Below are 19,764 nucleotides of genomic sequence, written 5' to 3'. Positions count from 1 at the left end.
ATTAAGACTAAATTCTATTAAATAGTGGGGCATATTTTACCCTTTTGATAGTTTTCCCTAGTCGTGTCGTTTGTGTCAAATGGCACAAGCTTGTCTCCTACTGCTTGAAGTCCATCGAGGATCAGCTTTATCCCATCCCTTGAATGCTCCAGAGTTCCTCAGATAATCCCCCCTGCTGAGTCCCAGTCACCTCCTGTGAGGTTAATGTTCAGTGTGAGTCTCACCACGATGGCAGCAATGTGGTGACAGTGCTGGTGTCCCAGTGCCCAGCTCTGCCCTTGTGACACCTCCACTGTCCCCATGTGCCAGGCAGAGCATTCCTTCCTCCTCCAGCCTGCTCAGTGTGGCCACTGCCACCCCAGTGCCTGCTTTGCTCAGGACAAGCAGCCCAGGCCTCCTTATCCCACCACTGCTTGTCTCCAGTGCTCCCAGTGCCTCCCCCAGTTCCCCCTGACCTTTCACCCATCCAGAGGGATTCAGACTGTCCCACCACCCTCGACTGTGCAGTTCCTGGGATCCAGGAAACCACCAGGTAAGCAAACTCACTCTGTGAGGAAGAGGCTCTCAGAGATGGACAAATTTACCCAAAGCTGAGCAGAAAATGGGAAAAAGGCCAGAACTGGATCCCAGGAGCATCAAGCTCTCAGACTCTGTCCCTACAACAGGAAAATCACACCTTGTGACCCCAGCAGCCACAGACAATTTTATCTCCTTCCTTTGCTGGGTGCAGACTCGTTCCCAACTCCTGTGTGTGTTATCCAAGACAATCATTTATTGCCATTCATATACTGGATGCTTGTGGGTCTGTTTCTTTTTTTTTTTTTTTTTTTCTTTTTTATACAATTTACAAGCTTTAATACAAATGAAATATTTTTACATACATCCCAAAAAATTTAATATAAAATATACAGCATTTAAAAACATCTTGATGTAGGAAATTTCCTTCTGAAGCCATGCACTCTGACCCTTAGACACTTCAATGGCCTGAGGGAAGGGTGGCACCGGCATGACCATCCTAAAGGCTCCATTCATACACTTTAGCTCCCTCCAAGTCTAGCTGGGGAAGGAGGATGCAGGAAAATAAACATTTGTGATCACACGGAGGAGGAAACCTTGAAGGTGCCACCTCCAGAAGGTGTGGCCAGCAGGAAGCCCTGGAATCTGCTGCCTTTTCACACCTACGACAGTTCATGGCACAGGGCAAGAGCTGAGGTCTGGGTGGGGGGAAAGCTGGGGCAGCAGTTGGCAGCTCTGTGCTGCCTCTGACTCCAGCTCAGCTCTGCCACAGAGGAGATGACATCCCACTTGTGACGCAACCCCAGCATCAGTAAGGAAAGCTGATTCCTCAGTGGCCAAGTGTCACAGATCTGGAGCTGGCATTTAGTGAATTGAGGCTGAGAAAGGTGCAGCTTGTTCTCCCTGAGCCCTGCAGGTGGCAGGGGAGTGAGGGCACAGTCCAGCCTGGCTGGCAAAGTGGGCAGACACTGCTGTGGTGCAGGGGAAGAGCCCTGTGCTTCCCCAGGGAGCTGCTGGCTCCCTATCCCATGAGTCCTGCCAGCCTGGGATTTCCACATTCACCCCCCAGCTGCAGGAACTGAGTCCAGGGCTTGGAACACCCCCAGCTGCCCCTCTCCAGCATCCTCAGTGTGTCCCCAGAGCTCAAGGGTTGGCTGTACCCAGCTCTGCTCCTCTACCAGCCCCACAGCAGGGTGGGGGTATTGCTTAGAGACACTCAGCCGTGTCTGTGCTCTCTGGTTATGCTGAAAAGTGAGGAAGACAAGGTGGAGCAGCAGGGCAGAGCTTGGGGGTTCCAGCCAGCTCCCTGCCTGCCCAGGAGGCACCAGCTGCCACTTGTTAATCTCTGGTACCAAAGAGGAACTAACAGACAAATACTGTAGTGTTAATGTTGGGACCAAAACCAGGGCCAGGATTTACCAGCTTTAGTCAGTGTTTAGAACTAGACTCAACATCTCCATGAGCTGCAAATATTCTGGCAGCTAAGCCTGTGTGCTCCTGTGTGGCTCTTGGCTGTCAGCCCACAATGGGACCAGTGCTCCCAGTACAGGTGGGGTCTGGTCAGAGCTCAGGAGTTTGTGTGTTGCACTGGGGCAGATCATGGTTTGCTGCAGCCCTCAGGGAGGGTCCCCCCAAGGCAAACAAAGAGACCTCCAGAAACTGAGCAGATGTTGCCAGGGAGGTTGTGGCTGCCTCATCTCTGGAACTGTTAAAGGTCAGGTTGGACAGGACTTGGAGCACCCTGGGACAGATGAAGGCAGAGTGCCTGTGGCAGGAGGTGAACAAGATAAGCTTTAAGGCCCTTTCCAACCCAAACCATTCTGTGGTTCTGTGTGAAGGCATTAGCACAGAGAGGAGAGACTGCCCAGCACTATCACAGACAGACATGATTGAGGGGGGTTCCCTGTGCCTCGGGGAGCAAGAACTGGATGCAACACAATCCTGGGATTGGGAAAGGAGCCATTTGCCAGCTCTGTATTAGTCACAACTGCAAGTTGCAGATATCCTGCCTGGAAAGACATCCCCTTCCTCTAGGGTGGGATAGTCAGGGCTCAGGCTTTATCTCGAGCTGTGGTTTTCTCAAGCAGGCACATTACTGAAGCAGAACAGCAGTTCAGATCACAAACAGAAGAACAGCTATAAAACCTCTCTGGGGGTTGTTAAAGAAGATAAAAGCTGGTTGAACAGGGCTGCAGGAAGCTGAGCCATGCTGGCTCCCTGCAGGCAGGCAGAGCTGCCCTTCCTCTGCACCAGACCAGAGGATCACAGGCAGCTTTTCCCAAAGCCCTGTCTCATCCCTCTTCTGACACAGCCAGCACATGGCAGTGACAGTGACACTAGAGGGCAGGGCTGGCCCAGCCCGGCTGTCCAGAGACCTCTCCCACTGTCCCCTCGGGAACGTGAGCTCCCAGCACTCTTGGGACTGCAAGAGGGATGGCTCCTTTGCCCCGGGACACAGGGCAGGGAGGCGGGGAGGGCATGCACAGGCATGCACACACGGAGAGCAGGCAGAGATGGAAAACCAAAACAGGTTTCAATAGAGATCTCCTGCTTCAGCAGCCCGACTGGTCCCAGATTCTCCTGCCAGGCCCAGGAAACCCATCTGCTCACAAAGAGGAAAGGAGCCGCTTCATTTTAGCATCACCATGATACTAACAAATGCCTCTAGTAATAAATAAATAAAGGAAGAGCAGCCTGAACAGGCACCAGAGCTTACAGGTTCCTGTGAGGGTACTTGGCAGGCTGGGAAGGGGCTGCATACCTATGGGGGGATCCCTGCCTGGGGCCCCAGGAAGGTGCAGATGTAGTTTTGCCAGGAGACTGTCTGGTTTGCATGTGTGACAGAAAACTCCCTGAGCCTTTGGTGCAGCCACTCTCTCAGTGGCTGTTTGGCTCTGGCTCCAGGGAACTTGAGCTGGGTGCTTTTAAAATGGCGAATTCATCCCCAACTTGGTTTCAAACTGCAACTTCTGCCTCTTTTGGTAACGGACACGGACTCTGGAGAAGAAGAAAGAGAGTCAGTTTATAGAGGGGTTGAAAGGTAAGAGTGCCCACTGCCATTTCTGAGCCCTAAGAAGGGAAATCCCTGGCCTGGGCACTGTGGTAGTCTGGGAGGAGAATCAAACCTAGAAAGCAACCCATGGTCTCAGTCCTACTCCATCCAGCCAAATCCCATCTCCAGGGACAACAGACACAGTACAGAAATGTCCAGAAACTCTCTGCAGGAACTGAGATGGTGTCTATCCCCACCAGGGCTCCCTGTAATCCCCACTGCTTTGCCTCCCCAGCCCATTTCCTGACAATGTTCATTAACATTGACTCCCAGCTCCGGCTGCTCCCTGTGCTGGGAAGAACAGCCAGTCACTTTGCCTCTACTCATTCTTGGCTTCAGCCACTTCCTGTGAAAACCTGTCCCACAGTCCAGGCTCTGTGTGCAGGCACATTTCCTCTGCTGTGATTCAACGCCTCTGTCCTCATGGGACAAGATAGAGGGAACAGCCCTCCCCAGTTCCAGACTGGTGTTGCATAGACCTTGGCTGTCTCCCTCCCTTTGGTTTGAGATTTGTTCTCCCTTCCTGCTCCCAATCACTGCCACTGCCCTTCTCTGACCCTCCTTCCTCTCCTGCACTTCCTCCCTGGGAGGTGGGACGTGGGCCTGCACACAATAGCCAGGTGATTTACACAATGTAATCAGCTTTTCCTTTTTGTTCCCCACCCTGTTCCCTGGGCATCATTAGTTTTTGCAGCTCAAGGCCAGGGTGGAGGAAGGCTTCAGCCCTTTCTCCCCATCCTCCCTACAACCCTCATACCTGATTTCATGCAGCTTGACAATCTCATTGATGATAACCACAAGGACCAAGGAAAGAAAACCCAGGAGCCATGAGACTGGAGAGATGGAGACATGGCTAAAGGTCAAAGAAGAGTTGAGGTTTTCCCAGAGTTTCAGGTCCAGCACAGTCTGTGCCACTTGCCCCAGCACTCTAAGATTAAAAACAGACACAGCAAATCTCAGCAGACCTGACAAAGCTTCCCAGGACATGCAGATCAGGATTCAAGCCCAAATGAAACGCTCACAACAGAGACCCTTCACCAGTTCAGCAGTGAAGATCAATTGCCATGTACTTGATTCTCCTCAGCACCAGCAAACTGGTGCTGGGGTGGGCCTGGGCCCTCCTGGCTCCAGCATCCTGGAACACCTGCCCAGGGCCTGGGGGTACTCACACAACAGCCACAGTGAGTGTCCACCAGCGGTTGGAGAGGGGGCTCTTCTTCCACAGGGGCTTGGTGCGATGGACGTGGGTGATGGATATGAACACTGCAAGGAAAAGGGGATTATTTAGCATCACACACACAACAGCACTTCACAAGGTACATCAACACCTGTTACTCCTAAGAGATAAGGGGTTCACGTCCCTGGAACCAACCTATGATTCAAGGCTTTTTCAGACCAGGCTCCTCACAGCAATTCCAAGTCCCTGGAATGCAGGTGGGGGCAGTGCAGTGGTTGTAGTGCACACAATTATTCACTGTGAGGTTGGTTCACAGCCTGGGAGCTAAAACAGAGCAGGCAAAGGCCCAGGTCTGGGGAGTGGGACAGGGGTGGATGTGCCCTTGTTCCAGGGCTGCAACAGAGGAAAGTTCCAGCCCAGAGAGATTTAGCCAGAGACCCAGGGCTGTCTGTACAGGACCAAAAATTTGCTCAGCTTTCACTTGGGCTCTTCCAAACAGCTCCCAGGCAAAGCACCCCTGCCTTGCCTCAGTGGTCTGAGGGACATAAGTACTGAAACCCACTGTTTCCAAAGCAGGTGATCAAATCAGGATCATTTCTGTTGGACTGGACACCTGGACATCTCAACACACAGAGCTCTGCCCAGCACCATGGGACATAAGGGACAGGGAGCTGAGACCCTTCAGCATTGTCAGGGAGCAGCTGGACTTGGCCAGGCAATGGGTGCAGGTGATGAGGGTCAGCCAGGAGCTGGCTTCACACTCCTCCAGAGGGTTTAAGGCTTCCATCTCTCAAACAGTCATAGCTGCATCAGTGCCTTTTGTGGGAAGGCAACTGGATACTTCACAGAATAGCAGAAGGGATATAAATGCTTTTGAAGAAGGGGATATTTTTTGAGAGCTGCTACAGGTGCTGCTACTAACTTTCAAGAAGGCAAAAGGGATTTGGCTCTTCTGGTGTGACTGGACAGAACCAGCACTTGACCAGGCTGGTAGGAAGCAGAATCAGTTCTGAAGGTGTTGTCTTTAATCTGCCGGGGTAATGTTTAATGAGACAGGGGGATTTGTGCCTGTGCTGTGAAGCCACTGCAGTGTCTGCTTCTGTCAGGGAGTTTGTGCTCTGGCATAGTGGGCAGAGAAAAAGACAGAGGATTCAAGTTTTCCCCCAGAGCAGGGAATGGGGTTCTGGGAACAGGGACTTACCTGTGTGTAAAACAATCAGGCCAGCTGTGAGCTTCTGGGCTACCAGGAGAGCATTGGAAAATGTCCCAAACCAGTCAGGAGTACCATAAGCATTGCTGGTGAATGAGAGGACACAGGAAAATCAACAGTGGGCACTTAACTGTCTGAGCTGTTCCCACCAGGGCCATGTCCTCCTCTAACAGCTGAGGGAGCTGTGTGTGAGCTCAGGCTGTCCTGGCACCAGGAGGTGACCGTGGGCAATGATGTAGCTGTCAAGGCTACAGCCCTGGTGGGTCATGGAAGAGGCTGAAGCTTGTTAGAGGAATGGAATCAGTCCTCCTCGAAAAGGGCAGGAGCAGTAGGGATGTGTGTGCCAGGTCCAGTTTCTCACCTGTGCAGCATGATGGAGGAGCAGGCTGTGAGGTTGAGGCTGGTGGTGTTCACCCCTCTGCAGGATTCATGCAGGGTGAACCCGAAGCAGATGAGGCAGGAGCAAATGGTCAGGCTGAATTTCAGCAGGAAGCAGAGCAGGAAGTAGTGCTGAGTCTGTGAATAAGGGAAAGGAAGGAGGATGAGATGGGCATATCATTACTACAACCTCCTCCCCATGGACCACTAGAGAATCACTGGCTGCAAAAGACAAGCTGTAGGACAGATGAGATGCTGCACTGAGGATCTGCCCTCTGGGCATGCTGGAACAGGGGATTCCCTCCCTGGTTCATGCCATGGATCAATTTACTGAGCGAGCTAGGAAGGCACAGGGCCTCAGCTATGCATCAACACAGGGACAAAATGAAGAGAAAAATGTGTGGACAATTTAAACTGAGGGGCCACCTACCTTCTTGGGAATGGAAGTCAAGTTTTTTCCTGTTGCCATGGTCATGATGGAGCTGTGGGGAGGCTTGCCCAGGAGCGAGATACTGGAGAAAGGTAAGTTAAGTGTCTCAGTAATGTGTTCAGGCACTAGAGCTATTGTGCTTTTATCTAACATTTGAACCCAAATAACCTACTCAGACTGCTCGAAGCATTGGCACTTATTTTTACAAATGCCATAAAAGGTGTTATTCATGGCAGGTGCAGAGAGAGAGAGAGAAGTGACCTCCAAATGTATGAGTGAGAAAAAAACAAACACCTGTGGTACCTTGGCCTCCACCTGACACCCCAGACTTTCCATCACACAAAGCAGGGGTTAACACAACAGCACACAAATGCTCCTGTCACTGTTTCCAAGCACTTTGTCAAAGCAGTTGCTTGGAATAGTCCTTGCAGCCTTCTTAGCATGCTGTGAGTGAATTCAGCTTTCTTTTAGCACGGACACAGTGAGGCTGAGGGAGTGGTCTGTGCATCCTGTGGGGGGTGGGAGGAGATCCCACCCTGACAGACTCACCTGAGCAGTGGGTAGCAGAAACAGGAGAGCCACACGATGTCTGTGGTACTGAGGATGGGGGGCAGCTGCACCAGGCAGGAGAGGAACTGGACAGAAACAACCCAGAGTGAAGAGTATGAGCAGTGCTAGGACAGACTTGTTACCGAAAATGCTGCTGTCTTCCCCCAAAACACTGGGATGAGCTGGTAACTGGGCTGCCACTGCACAGCCCCTCCATATGTTCCTGTGGCAGGAGCTGCAGGGGATCCTTTTCTCCAGGGAAAAAGGGTTTGAAAGTAAATGTATGAGGATCAGGGAGAAGGAGCAGCACAAAATCTCCACCTGTAACTTCCCCAAACACACTGCGTAAACCTGACTGAAGGCCACATTCCTCTCTTGAGGCTGCCCCACTGCAGCCACCCATATCCATGTGAGCCCTCCTGTCCTCTGAGCTAAATGCTGTCCCAAGCCAGGCCAGGACTCACCTGAATGACAACCAAGGTCAGCTGGCACTGCAGCAGGAAGAGGAAACACTTGCGGATCCCATACGTCGCATGCCTGGCCTGGAAGGAAGCACAAGCCCTGAGAGCCCTGCTGGGAACAGCTGCCAGCCAAGAGCAGTTATGGCAGGCAAGGACAAACATGTGGCCTGCAGGGGAAGTGGGAGGGAGAGGATCTGGACACACTGAAAGCAAAAAGGGAAGGTCTCTTGCCTACATGGAGAGGTTCTGAAGGAAAGGCAGGATTTAGCCAAGGGGTAAGTTTGTTTAAACTCCTGGCTTTTCTGGGGTTATGCTTCTCCTTAACACTGCATTGTTGTCTGGCTAGGGATCTCTGCAAGATTATACTTCATCCATATGAACAACATTCATGTTCTGTTGCCACAAGGCACCATTTCCAAACCATTCCCTAGACCTTGGACCAGGAAGACCAGGCAGGAAGATTTTCCCTCTTGTGCTTCCTGGACAAAGGTCAGGAGACACAAGCAAAGCTCCTGCTGGCAGCATTGTGGACACCTCAAGGAGAATGCTCATGTGAGCTCCTGGCTCTGCTCCTTGCAGAGAGGGGATTGTGTGGCTCACCTGCTCTATGAGCCTGATGATGCTGGTGCTCTCCTCCTGGCGGAAGGACATGGAGCAGGGCAGGCTGTTGAGCTGCCCTGAGAGCTGCAGTGGGGTGAGCTCCTCAGAGCCATTGCTCAGGTTGGTGCTGGTGGCATAGCCAAAGGTCTCCCAGGAGCAGCGGGATGGGTAGAGAGGGTCCAGGGCTATACTGCAAGGACAACACAGGGGTGTTAGTGAAAGGCCTCATCCCAGAAAGGAAACTCTCACTGCAGTCCAGCTTGGAAAGTCACACTGTGTTGTATCATGATCTGTATACCCTGCTCAGGTAGAGAAGCCTGAGCTGTAACATGAAATTAGGATCCATCTCCCCAGACTTTGTTAGTCACAAAGAAATAATGAACACATTTGGGTTTGTGGCACAAGGTCAACAAATTGGCTGACCCATGGGGTACTTCCACTCTTTCACCCAATGGGAAGCATCTGTAATGGCAGTTGGGGCACAACAGTCCAGCATGCAAGAGAGTATCTTCCTTTCAGACACGGAAATACCTCTGTGTTTCAAGGGCTTAAACAGACATCCCCATCCAATCCCCCCAGATCTCCCTCTTGGAGGGAAATGCAGCTAAAAATGGACACAGAAATTGTGAGCACCTCCCTGCACAATTCAGTGTGGTGTGACCCATGGCTGGGTACTTGCTACGATCAAGGCAAAGGCAGCTGGAGGAGGAACAGACCCTGCCCCACCTGATATCACTCTGCAGGAAGAGGCAACTGTTCCGAAGGTTGGCAGAACTTCCCAGACAGCAGGTCACCTCCCCGTACTCCTGCATGATCTTGATCATCTCACACATGGCTGCAGAGGGACAGAAGGAGCAATAGTGTGTTGTGTCATTATGCACACAAAAATGCAGTGTTTCACACCCTTTCCAATCTGGATAACAAACAGATCCTTTAAAACTGCCCCATCTGATACTCACCATTTGTCTACATTGAGGTCCACAGTCAAAGCACACAATTAAATAGTTAATTAACTGCAGACCAGGTGCTCTGTATACCTGTTACTGCAGGAACTGATCTGTGGTTCACAGAACTATGACCCAGAGATGTGCATCTCCAGCACACTTCTTTCAGACCAGAGCTGAAGGTATAGCCTGGGTGAATAAAACAGCTTCAACATCAAATGGTCTTGCTAGAAAACAGTGAAAATTAAATAAACCTAAATAGTTCAAACTGAAAATAAAAAGTGTTTCAAACTCTGCTCAGCAGCACATCACTAGTGTTGTTCCAAGTCTAAAGGAAGAGAAAGAATGTAACAAACCACTCCAAAAGCAGTGTCACACTTAGCCATACTCAGAGCCAGTCCCTGTTCCTGCACTCCCACCCACCACCATCTCTACCCTTTATCAATATGTTTATTGACATCCCCAGGGCTTTTAAGTCAAAGCTGCTGTTTGATTTTAGTTCTGTAGCTCCATGCACAGTGCTCTGTGTATACATGAATTTTCTAGAATGCTCCAGGCAAAAAAACCCCAAGCCTTCCCTCTGCAGATTCCCTTGTAAACACCTTCACTAAATGCCTGGTGCACAAAGACCTACAGCACAGTGAGCAGTTTGGGGTCAAGCAGAGCTGTCACTTCTGTCAAAGAGAGAGAGGAAATTTGGGCACGAAGTGTGAAGGCAGATTGGACTGTGACTGACACGCTGGAAACTGTGACCAGAGGTACTAAAATGGCAAATTATAATGATGCTCCACACTTGCTGGAGACTTGGCAGGTATTTGCCAGTTGTGCACTCAGCCCCTTTATTTAAGTAATACCTCAGAGAGAGAGAGAGAGAGAGAGAGAGAGAGAGAGAGAGAGAATTTTTTCCTTTCTGTTTCCTGCAATCAAAAGCTGCAAAGCAGCAGAAGGTGTTTACAGTAACTGCCAGGGGAAAATTCTGGGAAGTGATTTCCGAGTTATATAAGAGTTGTAAGCAGAGATCAAAGTCTCCTGGTACACTGATAACATTTATTTAATGAAAGGCAGTAGCATTTTGGATGTTTGCTTTTGTGCCTCTTATGAATGCAAATTGAAAGGAGTGGTGGTTCTCAGCCCAATTCAGCAGCTGGGCAACAGCTGCACTTAAATTCAGTTAACACCTGGCTCCCCGCAGGTAGCAACAGAGGGTAATTAATATCAATATGTCCTTCTAGATTTCCGGAATGTATCTCCTTCCTTTCAGCCATGTCCACACTTGGATGAACCAGACTAAGGAGCTGGGGACAGTAGGAAATGCCACTTACTCTCTGGTGTGCAGTCTGTGAACAGGGGCACCAGCAAAGGCACGTTGTCAATATTCTGCAGGTGAGGTCTCACCTGGTGGATCCCTCGGGGGAGTTTGGCCTGAGAAAGGACAGATGAAGCAGGGAGTGTGAGAGAGAGCTATTTCAGAGAGAACTGCTGAAATGAGAATGATGATTCCTAGGATTATGCAACTTTAGAACCAGATACAAATTCCTGTTCCTGCAGATAGAACTGGCTTTCCTAAGCCACAGTCAAAGGTTTTCTGATGAAATTCTACACTGACCTGCCAAGCTGCCTGTGCTTGCCCTCAGGGTTTGTAAGGTCAGTGTGACAAACCTGTGCTCAGGGATTTCTAAGGACTTTTTGCCTGTGTGGAGAATGTAGTCAGACACATCTGCTGTCTTCCAGCAACTGGATCTATTTCAATTGCAGCCACATCAACCTGCAGCAAGGCAAGAAGGGTTCTTGCCTTCTAAAATCAGGCCTAAAAGTTTTTTTTTAATCTATCTCTGATATTCCTGTAACCTCTGCTGATCATGTGTTTATGAATTCATGTCTGTAATCTCTGCTGATTCATGTCTTTATGAAGCAGGAAGGGCTGTCTCACACTCTGACCACTGGGCAGCACAAGTCTGTGGCTCACAGCTGGGAGAGAGAGTGTTTCTTCTGTCTGTATGGAAAGTGGAGATGTTTCTACACCCTGCCCACCCCATGGGACCCAGAGGAACTGAGATGCAGCTCTCAAGATTACCCTGTGTTTGGTAAGCTCCATTCCTAAACTCCAAAGCAAAGAGCTGTTCAGCAAAAAAAAGCAAAAAGTTCAGCAAACTGAGAGAATCCCCAGTTTCCCAGGCTTAAGATACCAAGCTGGAAGAGGGTGAGGGAAATCAGAGGTCCCAATGTAAACCAATCTCCTTCAAAGAGGAACTTCCTCTGGGAGTAATGAGGTGACATTCCTGACCACTATAACAGTAGAAGGTGTAGAGGGAAAGGGCCCTCACCCTGTTACAATCCTCCAGGAAGCTGGGGATATCACTGTCTGTTGGCTGAAAGCTGATGAGATCCGAGTGCCCTTCCTCTTCCATCAGCAGAAGCCCCTCCACATCATCTCGAGAAACTGGAGTAGAGAGAAGCAGCATAAACAACAATCACAAACCTGCCTCTGCCACCCCTGTGCCACTCATGTGGGACATGCACGTGGCACTGCAGAAGCCAGGAAACGTGAATCCTGATTTTCTGGGTTAGCAACACTCAGATCTCCCACTCAGTCATCTAAAATGCAGTATTTTTAGATGACTAATCTGTTCAGAGGTAGATATGTGAGCTCTTTTGAGACATGATACTTTATCTGTTCTGCTGTCCTTCTAGGGGAAAAGAATAAAGAAATCCCAGCTGAAGTAAGAAAAAAAAAAAAAAAAGAGTAATGCACAGTCAAGGGACCTTCAGTGGCTTGACCAGGGCCCCAGCAAGAACCAGAAGTACTCATGAGCACATAAATGCATGACAGCTGGTGCACAAAAGGACGTCTGTTTCCAAAAACTTGGTACTGGCTGGCTAGAAAGGCTATAAATGTAAAGCAATGTCACTTACACACACACACCTGAAGCCCATCCAGTTTTGTGCTCAGAGCTCTGACAGATCAAGTGTCTGGTGTGGACACAGGAACCTCTGACTGGGTTTAAAAGAACCACCCAGGGAACACATGGCATTCAGAGGGGCCAAGGCACAGTTCTCACCCTGATGGAGATCATCGTGCAGGGAGCCAGCATGGCTGGGGCTGGAGGGGGGGATCTCTGAGCCAGGCACGTCACCATTGGGTGTTAAGGATATGTGGCAATTCCAGCCAGTCTCCAGACCCATTTTCTCAGCAAACACCTGTGGGTGAGCAGACAAAGGGTTTCAGAGTGGCTGCCCAGGCCAGAGCACTGCAGACTGATGCCATACTGGAGCACAGGTACCTTCTGGACTCATTAGTGGGCTGAATCAGATTAACCTCAGATTGCACTGGAGCTAAACTCTCCAGTCAGACAAGCAGGGGCCATGCAATGTCAGGGGGTTCAGGAAAGACGGCTTACCTTGCTTTTGAGCTCATCTTCCAGGGAGAAGTAGACAAAACGAATGCAGGCATTGACCAATCCATCAATGAGGCGGACAATGTCAAGGCGGGCCTGATACTGAGACGAGACCATTCCCATGAAGATCTGTCCACTCAGAGCCTGGATACAGTCTTCCTTCTCCATCACTTCCCCAATCCCTTCTTCAGGCATGCAAACAACACGCAATCACATTGAGACATGAGGGGCCACGTGTGCATCAGACAAAGGACGTGGTGGGGAGGCCACCAAGCCAAGGACACAATATCCAGACACAGAAATGTGCAGGAACACAAACACAGGAGGAAAGATGAAGAGACATTCATTTGTCCCAGCATACCCAGTCACAGAAGTAGTTTCAGGACATCCCCACATAGGAGACCAAGAACACAAGTAGGAAACAGCAAGCGTGGAAAGGAGAAAGATAAAACAAAAGGCAGGGATCAGTCACAAGGAATCTGGGTAGAAAGGTCAAGGATGTGTGCTGCATAATGTTCACGTGTGCATTTTAAACACATCCTACTGTGCCTAAACAACACGGTGAGTCTAGCTGAGGCACAGTGGCATCAGAGCACAATGGGCTGATGCAAAGGAACTGAATCATGTTCCCTGCAAACACTTCCAAAAAGCCTGCAAAGGCTCTTTGACAGGGTTCCTTCACCATCACCACATCAGTCTGTGGTGAATGGGGGCTGGATGCAGCATGAAAAACAAAATAATAAAACACTTCACAGAGTTGCAAGCCTTGTCACAGGTGAGACTCAAAAATGTTCTAAAAACACCCATAACTGCTCCTAGCTGTTGGAAACCCCACTAATCACATTTTACAGAATGGGAGACCAAGGCAGAAAGAGTTTAAGATTGGTTTTCCAAAAGAGCCTCCTCGATTTATGTAATGGTATGTGCTTCTTTCTTAGTTTCCATTGCTGTTCTGAAGGACATGTACAGCTCATCTGGTGGGAATCAGTTCCTTCAGTACAGCAACAAAATCCATCCACAAATAATAGTTGCATAGCACTATACATTTCAATCCTTTGAAAAGCCCATCACATGTGCTTTCCATAAAATCAAATAGCAAACCAAGTACTGAAATATCCAGAAGTCTTGACTCTCTGTAGCCTGATTCAGAGACAGACTTCCCACAAGAAGAATTTCTCTGTAAACTTCAATAATAATTAAAAATACCTTAACTAGAAATACCCCTACCAGCTGCCACATCCTTACTTCCTCTGAAAACGCATCTACTTCAGAAACTCTTCCTTCCAAATTCCCACCTGCTACTCTGAATAACAATGTTCTTACAGCTCTAGAGTGGCCAGCAGCAGAGCTGGCTGCAGCCAGGCCTGCAGGCACACGTACCATCTGAGCTCCAGCTGTTCCTGCGGCTGCTCTGTTTGATGGGAGTGGTGCCGGGGAGGTCGCAGCAGGTGAAGATCGCGCTCTGCCCCGGCACCTGCACCAGCTCTATGCACTTGCCGTTGAGCTGGGAGGACAGGGCACAGTGCATTGGCTTGTATGCAAAGGCAGAGCAGTATCCTGACAGGCAGGCTCGCTGATAGAAATCCAGCACCTTCTTCCTGTGTGAAACAGAGAGAACAGGCAAAGTTAGTGAAAATGTGCCACATTTCTGACAATACAAGAAATTGTGTGGTTCCATGTATTTGGAAAAATGTCTTCCAACAAGAGTGGTTAGAAAGTCTGAAGAAGCCTTTCCCTACTGTTTCTGCATTCCCCAAGCTGCAGGCACTGCAGGGCAACAAGAACATATATTCCAGCAGGGTCAGTGGTGGATGTTTCTGTTTGCTCATCAGATTGATGGATATGAACACAGAGCTCTTCAAATACATTTATAATATGCTCTATATGGCTGCCAGATGACTCCAAGGAAGTTCATTGCATGACAGCAGAAGCTTAATTCATCAGACATAATATATCTGTAGGGAGATAAGCACCAAAGAGGGAACTGACAACTCTGACAACAGGATCTATGGCAGAGATAGTTGCAAAAGCAGACTTTTCTCCTATCCCCTTTCAGAGTCTGGGTCCTGGGAGCTGTATTTAGTCAATATTTAGCTGTATTAAGTGTATTTAGCTGTATTTATTTATTAGTATTCACTCACTGAAATAAGGTAAAGTTATTTCTCTAAGCTGAATTCACAAAGGTAACAAATTAGACTATACATCAGATTTTTAATTTGCTTGTAATGTGATCAATATTCCAAAAAGGATCAGTGGCAGTTTTTTCACACCTGAGGATAAGCAGATTTAGAAGAACAATGTGAAAAGTCAGTGAAACTAAACATTACTGGCCTGCTGTGCCAACAGGAACTGCAATTCAGCCTGCAGACAAAAATACAGCACAGACTGTCAGATATTGCAGCAGGACTCCAAGGACATGATGCATTATGTGGACTGGTTCAGGCACAATTGACCATTTTGCATTTCATGTAAGACAACACATTTTTCTTGAAAAGCAACAAAAAATTCTCTGCCACCAGCATGACCTGATTATAATTCAGTCCTACTACACAGCACAGTCAGAATCCACTTACAAGACGACAACATCCCCACAGATACAGTAAGAAGTGGCTTGTTCTTCCAATTCAACTGAATATTTGTTGTATCTAATCTCTTACATTGCTATGATAACAATTAATTACAAGCAGAGATGGCTCATGTTCATAACCTATTTGAAACTCTTAAAAAGCTTAACAAGCATCACAAAAATAATTTTAACAGAGTGACCAGGTTCCCTCTGCATTTTATCTGCAGCTCCTGAATGCCCCAAATGAGAAAGCTACCCACCTGTCAGAGCCAGAGAGGGGGTAGATATCAGTACCATCCCAAAAGTCAGTGCAGGCCTCAAGGATGATGTCAGCTGTCCCATGAGAAAACATCTGCTCAGTGCCTGAAGTGTGGAAGAACAGTGAGTCAGCATCACACATAGAGCTCCCAGGAAGGGGATATCGCACCAACTGCTCCCTTATTTGTTAAAACATGAGTGTTCCCACAAAATGCTTTGATGCATTCCAGATTCCTTTTCCTCTGCTGAAAGTCTTCAGTCTCCATTAAGAAATTGTTCAAGACTGATGATGCACCTGCAACTGCCCTTTGTTTAATTGTGGGTTCAAACAAGGCTGTGATAAAATGTGAGCCATGCAGTCCCTTCCTATTCTCCCCTTACCCTGTGTATCAATCCTTCTTCTATAAAGGTGGGGTAATATCTTGCTCCTGCATCCCACAGAGCAGAAGAAGAGAAATTCCTTTGTGCCTCTTGTCATGAAAGTATAAGCAGCAGTGAGGAGCCTACGGGGATCAAAGTCTGCCTACGCTGCAAAGTGCATTCATTTTTAGGCCAGACATGAACTAAAGGGTAAGAGTTATTCTTGAATACTTTTCATTCAAGTAGCGGAAGATAATTTGACAGTGTGACCTGCCAGATAACAGCCTGTTTCACATTTTCACCCTGAAAATGTGTTAAATCAGGATGGGTCAAAAGTTCAGCATAAGAGACTCTAAAAAAGTAATTCATGTCATCTTTAGGGGAAGAACTGAAAATCAATGGACACCACAGCTTGTCCTGTTTTTCTTTCTCCCCCTATTTTAGTTTTTAATACAGACTCAAAACCTCTTATTCCATCTTGTAGTCAGAGGTGTTAAAAAGTTTTTCTCAGAGGTGTATGACATCCCTAATGCAGGTCGCAGGCACAGGACACAAGTTCAGGGATGTGGGGCTGCCTCTCCTGCTCCCTCTCATTTGTATTGACCCATTAACATTTCCTGCACGTAGAGTCTCCATTCCCTCCTCTAGCTGCTCTGTGACTTTGCCCCCAACAGCTTCAAAGCTGAGCTAATGAAGAAAAAAAAAAAAAAAAAAAACACCAAAAAAACCCCCACTGCCAAGAAAAATAAGCCCAAAGGCTTCTTGCAGGCATTGTTGTGGACTGCTAATGCTCACACTGGCTGGTGAAATCCAGAGCCAAGAATATCCCCTCAACACAAACCAGGCAGGGACCTTCAGGAACACCAGAGGATTTTCCAAAACACAGCAGCTCTCTGCTTTTGCTATAAATAGTCATCACAAGCCAAGTTTATCAGCATAACAAACCTCCAAGACGAATAAGAGCTGTGTGTGAAAGGAGGAGTCTGTCTTAGGGACACAAAGGAGCATTTGTGCAGAGCTGTGGTTAATTTTATTGTAAAAACACCTAATCCTTCTCACCTTGCTCCTAAGGTCAGATAGTCCTTGCTCAGAAAGAGGGAACAAGAGATGTTTATCCATGCAAAACCCATGTCCTGGACAGAGAGCAAGAGCTTGCAATGACCACAGGCACAGATGTACCCACATTCATGCCTGACAGCAACTGCAATCCATTTCCCATTCATTCCCACCAGAATCCCACACCACAGCCCTGCTAAGGGGAAAGTGGCAGTGACTGCAGACACTATAAACTGCAAGGAGTTCACTGAGCTGTCCTTGCCAGCAAAATGAGCTCAGCCCTTTCCCTTCCCAAATCATGAACGCTCAGGCCAGGATTTCTCTGGCAAAAGAAGAAAAAAACGAATTAATAGGGCAGGAGGTATGACCAGCCATTCATGGCTGCTGGGACTCATTGGGAAAACCAAAGTGGTCCAGCTGAGCCAATGAGACAGATCAAAAGGCATGGAGCAGTGCAGCTCCAGCAAAGGAAGACAGAGATGGTATCGAGCTGTTTCACTCTGCGGAAGACGCCAGTGAGCACCTCATTTCCATGTGGTTACTATGGATCTGGGATGAACACTGCCAGATGGTGAGACACGTATTTCAATGGAATAGTAAGGGAACATACAGATAAGCTGCCTCCTTTTCTGCTGCAGCTGTAGGATTTATGTATCTTGCTTTGACTGCAGCATGTCATGGGAGTGGGTGGATTCAAAGATTTATTCACAAATAATGTGTGGAGAGAGGTAAGTTATGATCATCTGGTCTGACTCCTGCATAAACAGAGCCATTTGACTTCATCCAATGTTGTCTGCACAATCCAGTATTTCTGGTTCTAAAATGGCAGTATTTTAGGAAATTTCAAGGGACAAGACTATTGTGTGAGAGGTGTTCCAATGGTTAACTAAACCCAACTGGCAAAATTCCTCTTAGAATTTACTCTAGACAGCATAATCCAGGTCACACCTATTTGTCTGAGCTCCAGACTCCAACCTAAACCGTTTAAAAGTGAGGATAAGGAGTTGAAATGAGGCAACATTAAAGGGGTTTTTTTTCTACACTAAAAATCTCAGCATCAAAATAATTCCCACTTACACAGGCAAGATAGCAGCAATCAGAACAAGTGACAAAGCTCCTTCCCAGAGAAAGATAAAAATTTAAGAAGTGGGTGAGAGAAGACAGTTAACCTGGTAAAACTCTGGCCAGCACAATGATCATATTTCAGATTCAATATTGAACATATGTCAACTCTAGAGAGCCAAGTTCAGTCAATTTAAGGAATTACAAAGAGACTAAGAGCTCTGACAGGCAAGCTGTTAAATCTTTCTGAGGTGCTTTAAGACCTCAACCAGCTGGACATCCTTCCTATCCTAGTCCATTCCTATAAGAGTTAGGAAGGAGTAGAAAGAGTAGAGAAGTCTGCATGGCTTCAGGTTTATATTCATGGTCACTATGAGTTTGCATGAGAGTTTTGTGATTTTTTTATTAGTATTCAATATAGGAGTGTGTAATGTATACACTAGACAATGCACAAAGATATTGGTTTGTGATTTACCAGAAGGATGAGCATTATTAACTAAAACCCAGAGTGATATCCAACCCTGTGCACCCGATCATCATGAAGTCTATTAAAAACTCAATAAACCCATACCATGCTCTGCACTGCCATTTGTTCCCAGAAAACAGGTCTACTATGGGCTAAGATATTTAAAAAAAAATATTTATGGTTCTGGAGTGAATCAAGGCTGGGAAGAACTCCCCCCCTCAATATACCACAGATGATCACTGAGGTTTGTTAATCACATCTGCACTGGCCATGGGCAGAGCAGGGGCATCACCCCACAGGGACTCCAGGCTCTTCCAGCCTGACATTTTCTGTGCTCTCTGAGGAAAAGCTCCCCCTGTGCCAAGTGGATCCCCAGAGAAAGAGGCAGCCTTACTGGTAGTGGTGTCCTTCACAAACAAGTTAATCATATGGCTCAGGGGTGGTCTCCTCTTGGTGATGGATGAAAGCTTCCCCAGGATGGTTTCCTTAACCATCTCATCACTTGGCAAGCGGTACAAAGCCAAATAATTCTCCTGCTTGAAAAGATCTTTAGCACCTGGTGTGAAACCTGAAACAGGAACACAAAGAGGAGGAAAATCAGGCTCTAATCAATGCAAAAGAAAAGTCCCTTCTCCTGCTTCTGTGCCATCCACTTTGCCTGTGCTCATTCTGACATCTCCCCAGCAACTGGTAGGTGAGCTGTGCTATGTAAATATGTAAATATGGCTCAAGATCTGGGATGAAAAACACTCAAAAGGACTGACTAGATTAGTAATTACAGTGTTCATGCTCTTGTTCACTGATGAGAGTAACTGTGACATCACAGGACAGGCACTGACGTGAGTTCAAGTTTCTAGGTTTTAATCCTAGTGTTATCTCTAACCTCTTACCATGCCTATGCCTCCATTTTCCCATCTGGAAAATGGGCTGAGGTACATTATTTATCCCCAAACTCCCTGTAAAGCCCTACTGTGACGACAGGCCAGATATCTGTTCATTAGCAGGTATTCTTTGTCTCCTGATGAGACTGGCAGACTCACACTAGAAGAAGATGAAGCCTAGCCAGGGCTGGCTGGCACTATCCTTGATGACATTTGTTCCTTGGATAGTGCTGACAATGTCAGAACTTGCCAAAAGCCATCTCTTTAATAAGCTCTTCTGGCAACCAAACAACTCTGTATTTCCACCTCCTCAGCAAACGGGACCGGGGAAATATTCTCATGTTCTCTAAGGATTGGGTATCTATTAACAGCTCTGATTTCTCTGCGTCTGCTCATCCAGCTC

At 47.8% G+C, this 19,764-nt stretch overlaps 1 protein-coding gene across 2 annotated transcripts in view; it reads right to left on the bottom strand.

Moving 5' to 3' along the window:
- Window positions 1-170: 170 nt before the first annotated feature.
- The window catches only part of TMEM94 (transmembrane protein 94), a 50,806-nt gene continuing 31,212 nt past the window's right edge, over window positions 171-19,764 (bottom strand). For both annotated transcript variants that reach the window (XM_083874667.1, XM_083874668.1), the window contains 17 exons: window positions 18,875-19,048; window positions 15,539-15,641; window positions 14,093-14,310; window positions 12,716-12,897; window positions 12,377-12,515; window positions 11,642-11,757; window positions 10,640-10,739; window positions 9,100-9,208; window positions 8,374-8,563; window positions 7,777-7,854; window positions 7,313-7,398; window positions 6,764-6,845; window positions 6,317-6,471; window positions 5,947-6,041; window positions 4,738-4,831; window positions 4,326-4,496; window positions 171-3,513 (listed from right to left, as the gene is read on the bottom strand). In XM_083874667.1, coding sequence (XP_083730793.1) covers window positions 3,441-3,513; window positions 4,326-4,496; window positions 4,738-4,831; window positions 5,947-6,041; window positions 6,317-6,471; window positions 6,764-6,845; window positions 7,313-7,398; window positions 7,777-7,854; window positions 8,374-8,563; window positions 9,100-9,208; window positions 10,640-10,739; window positions 11,642-11,757; window positions 12,377-12,515; window positions 12,716-12,897; window positions 14,093-14,310; window positions 15,539-15,641; window positions 18,875-19,048 — 2,165 coding nt within the window. In that variant the 3' untranslated portion in view covers window positions 171-3,440. The remainder of the gene's footprint in view (window positions 3,514-4,325; window positions 4,497-4,737; window positions 4,832-5,946; window positions 6,042-6,316; window positions 6,472-6,763; window positions 6,846-7,312; window positions 7,399-7,776; window positions 7,855-8,373; window positions 8,564-9,099; window positions 9,209-10,639; window positions 10,740-11,641; window positions 11,758-12,376; window positions 12,516-12,715; window positions 12,898-14,092; window positions 14,311-15,538; window positions 15,642-18,874; window positions 19,049-19,764) is intronic.

This window comes from Zosterops lateralis (genome assembly GCF_965231275.1).
Source record: "Zosterops lateralis genome assembly, chromosome: 18".
NCBI classification, from domain to species: Eukaryota; Metazoa; Chordata; class Aves; order Passeriformes; family Zosteropidae; genus Zosterops; species Zosterops lateralis.
The sequence above is the reverse complement of the archived record's forward strand: the minus strand, read 5'-3'. Positions and strand labels throughout refer to the sequence as shown.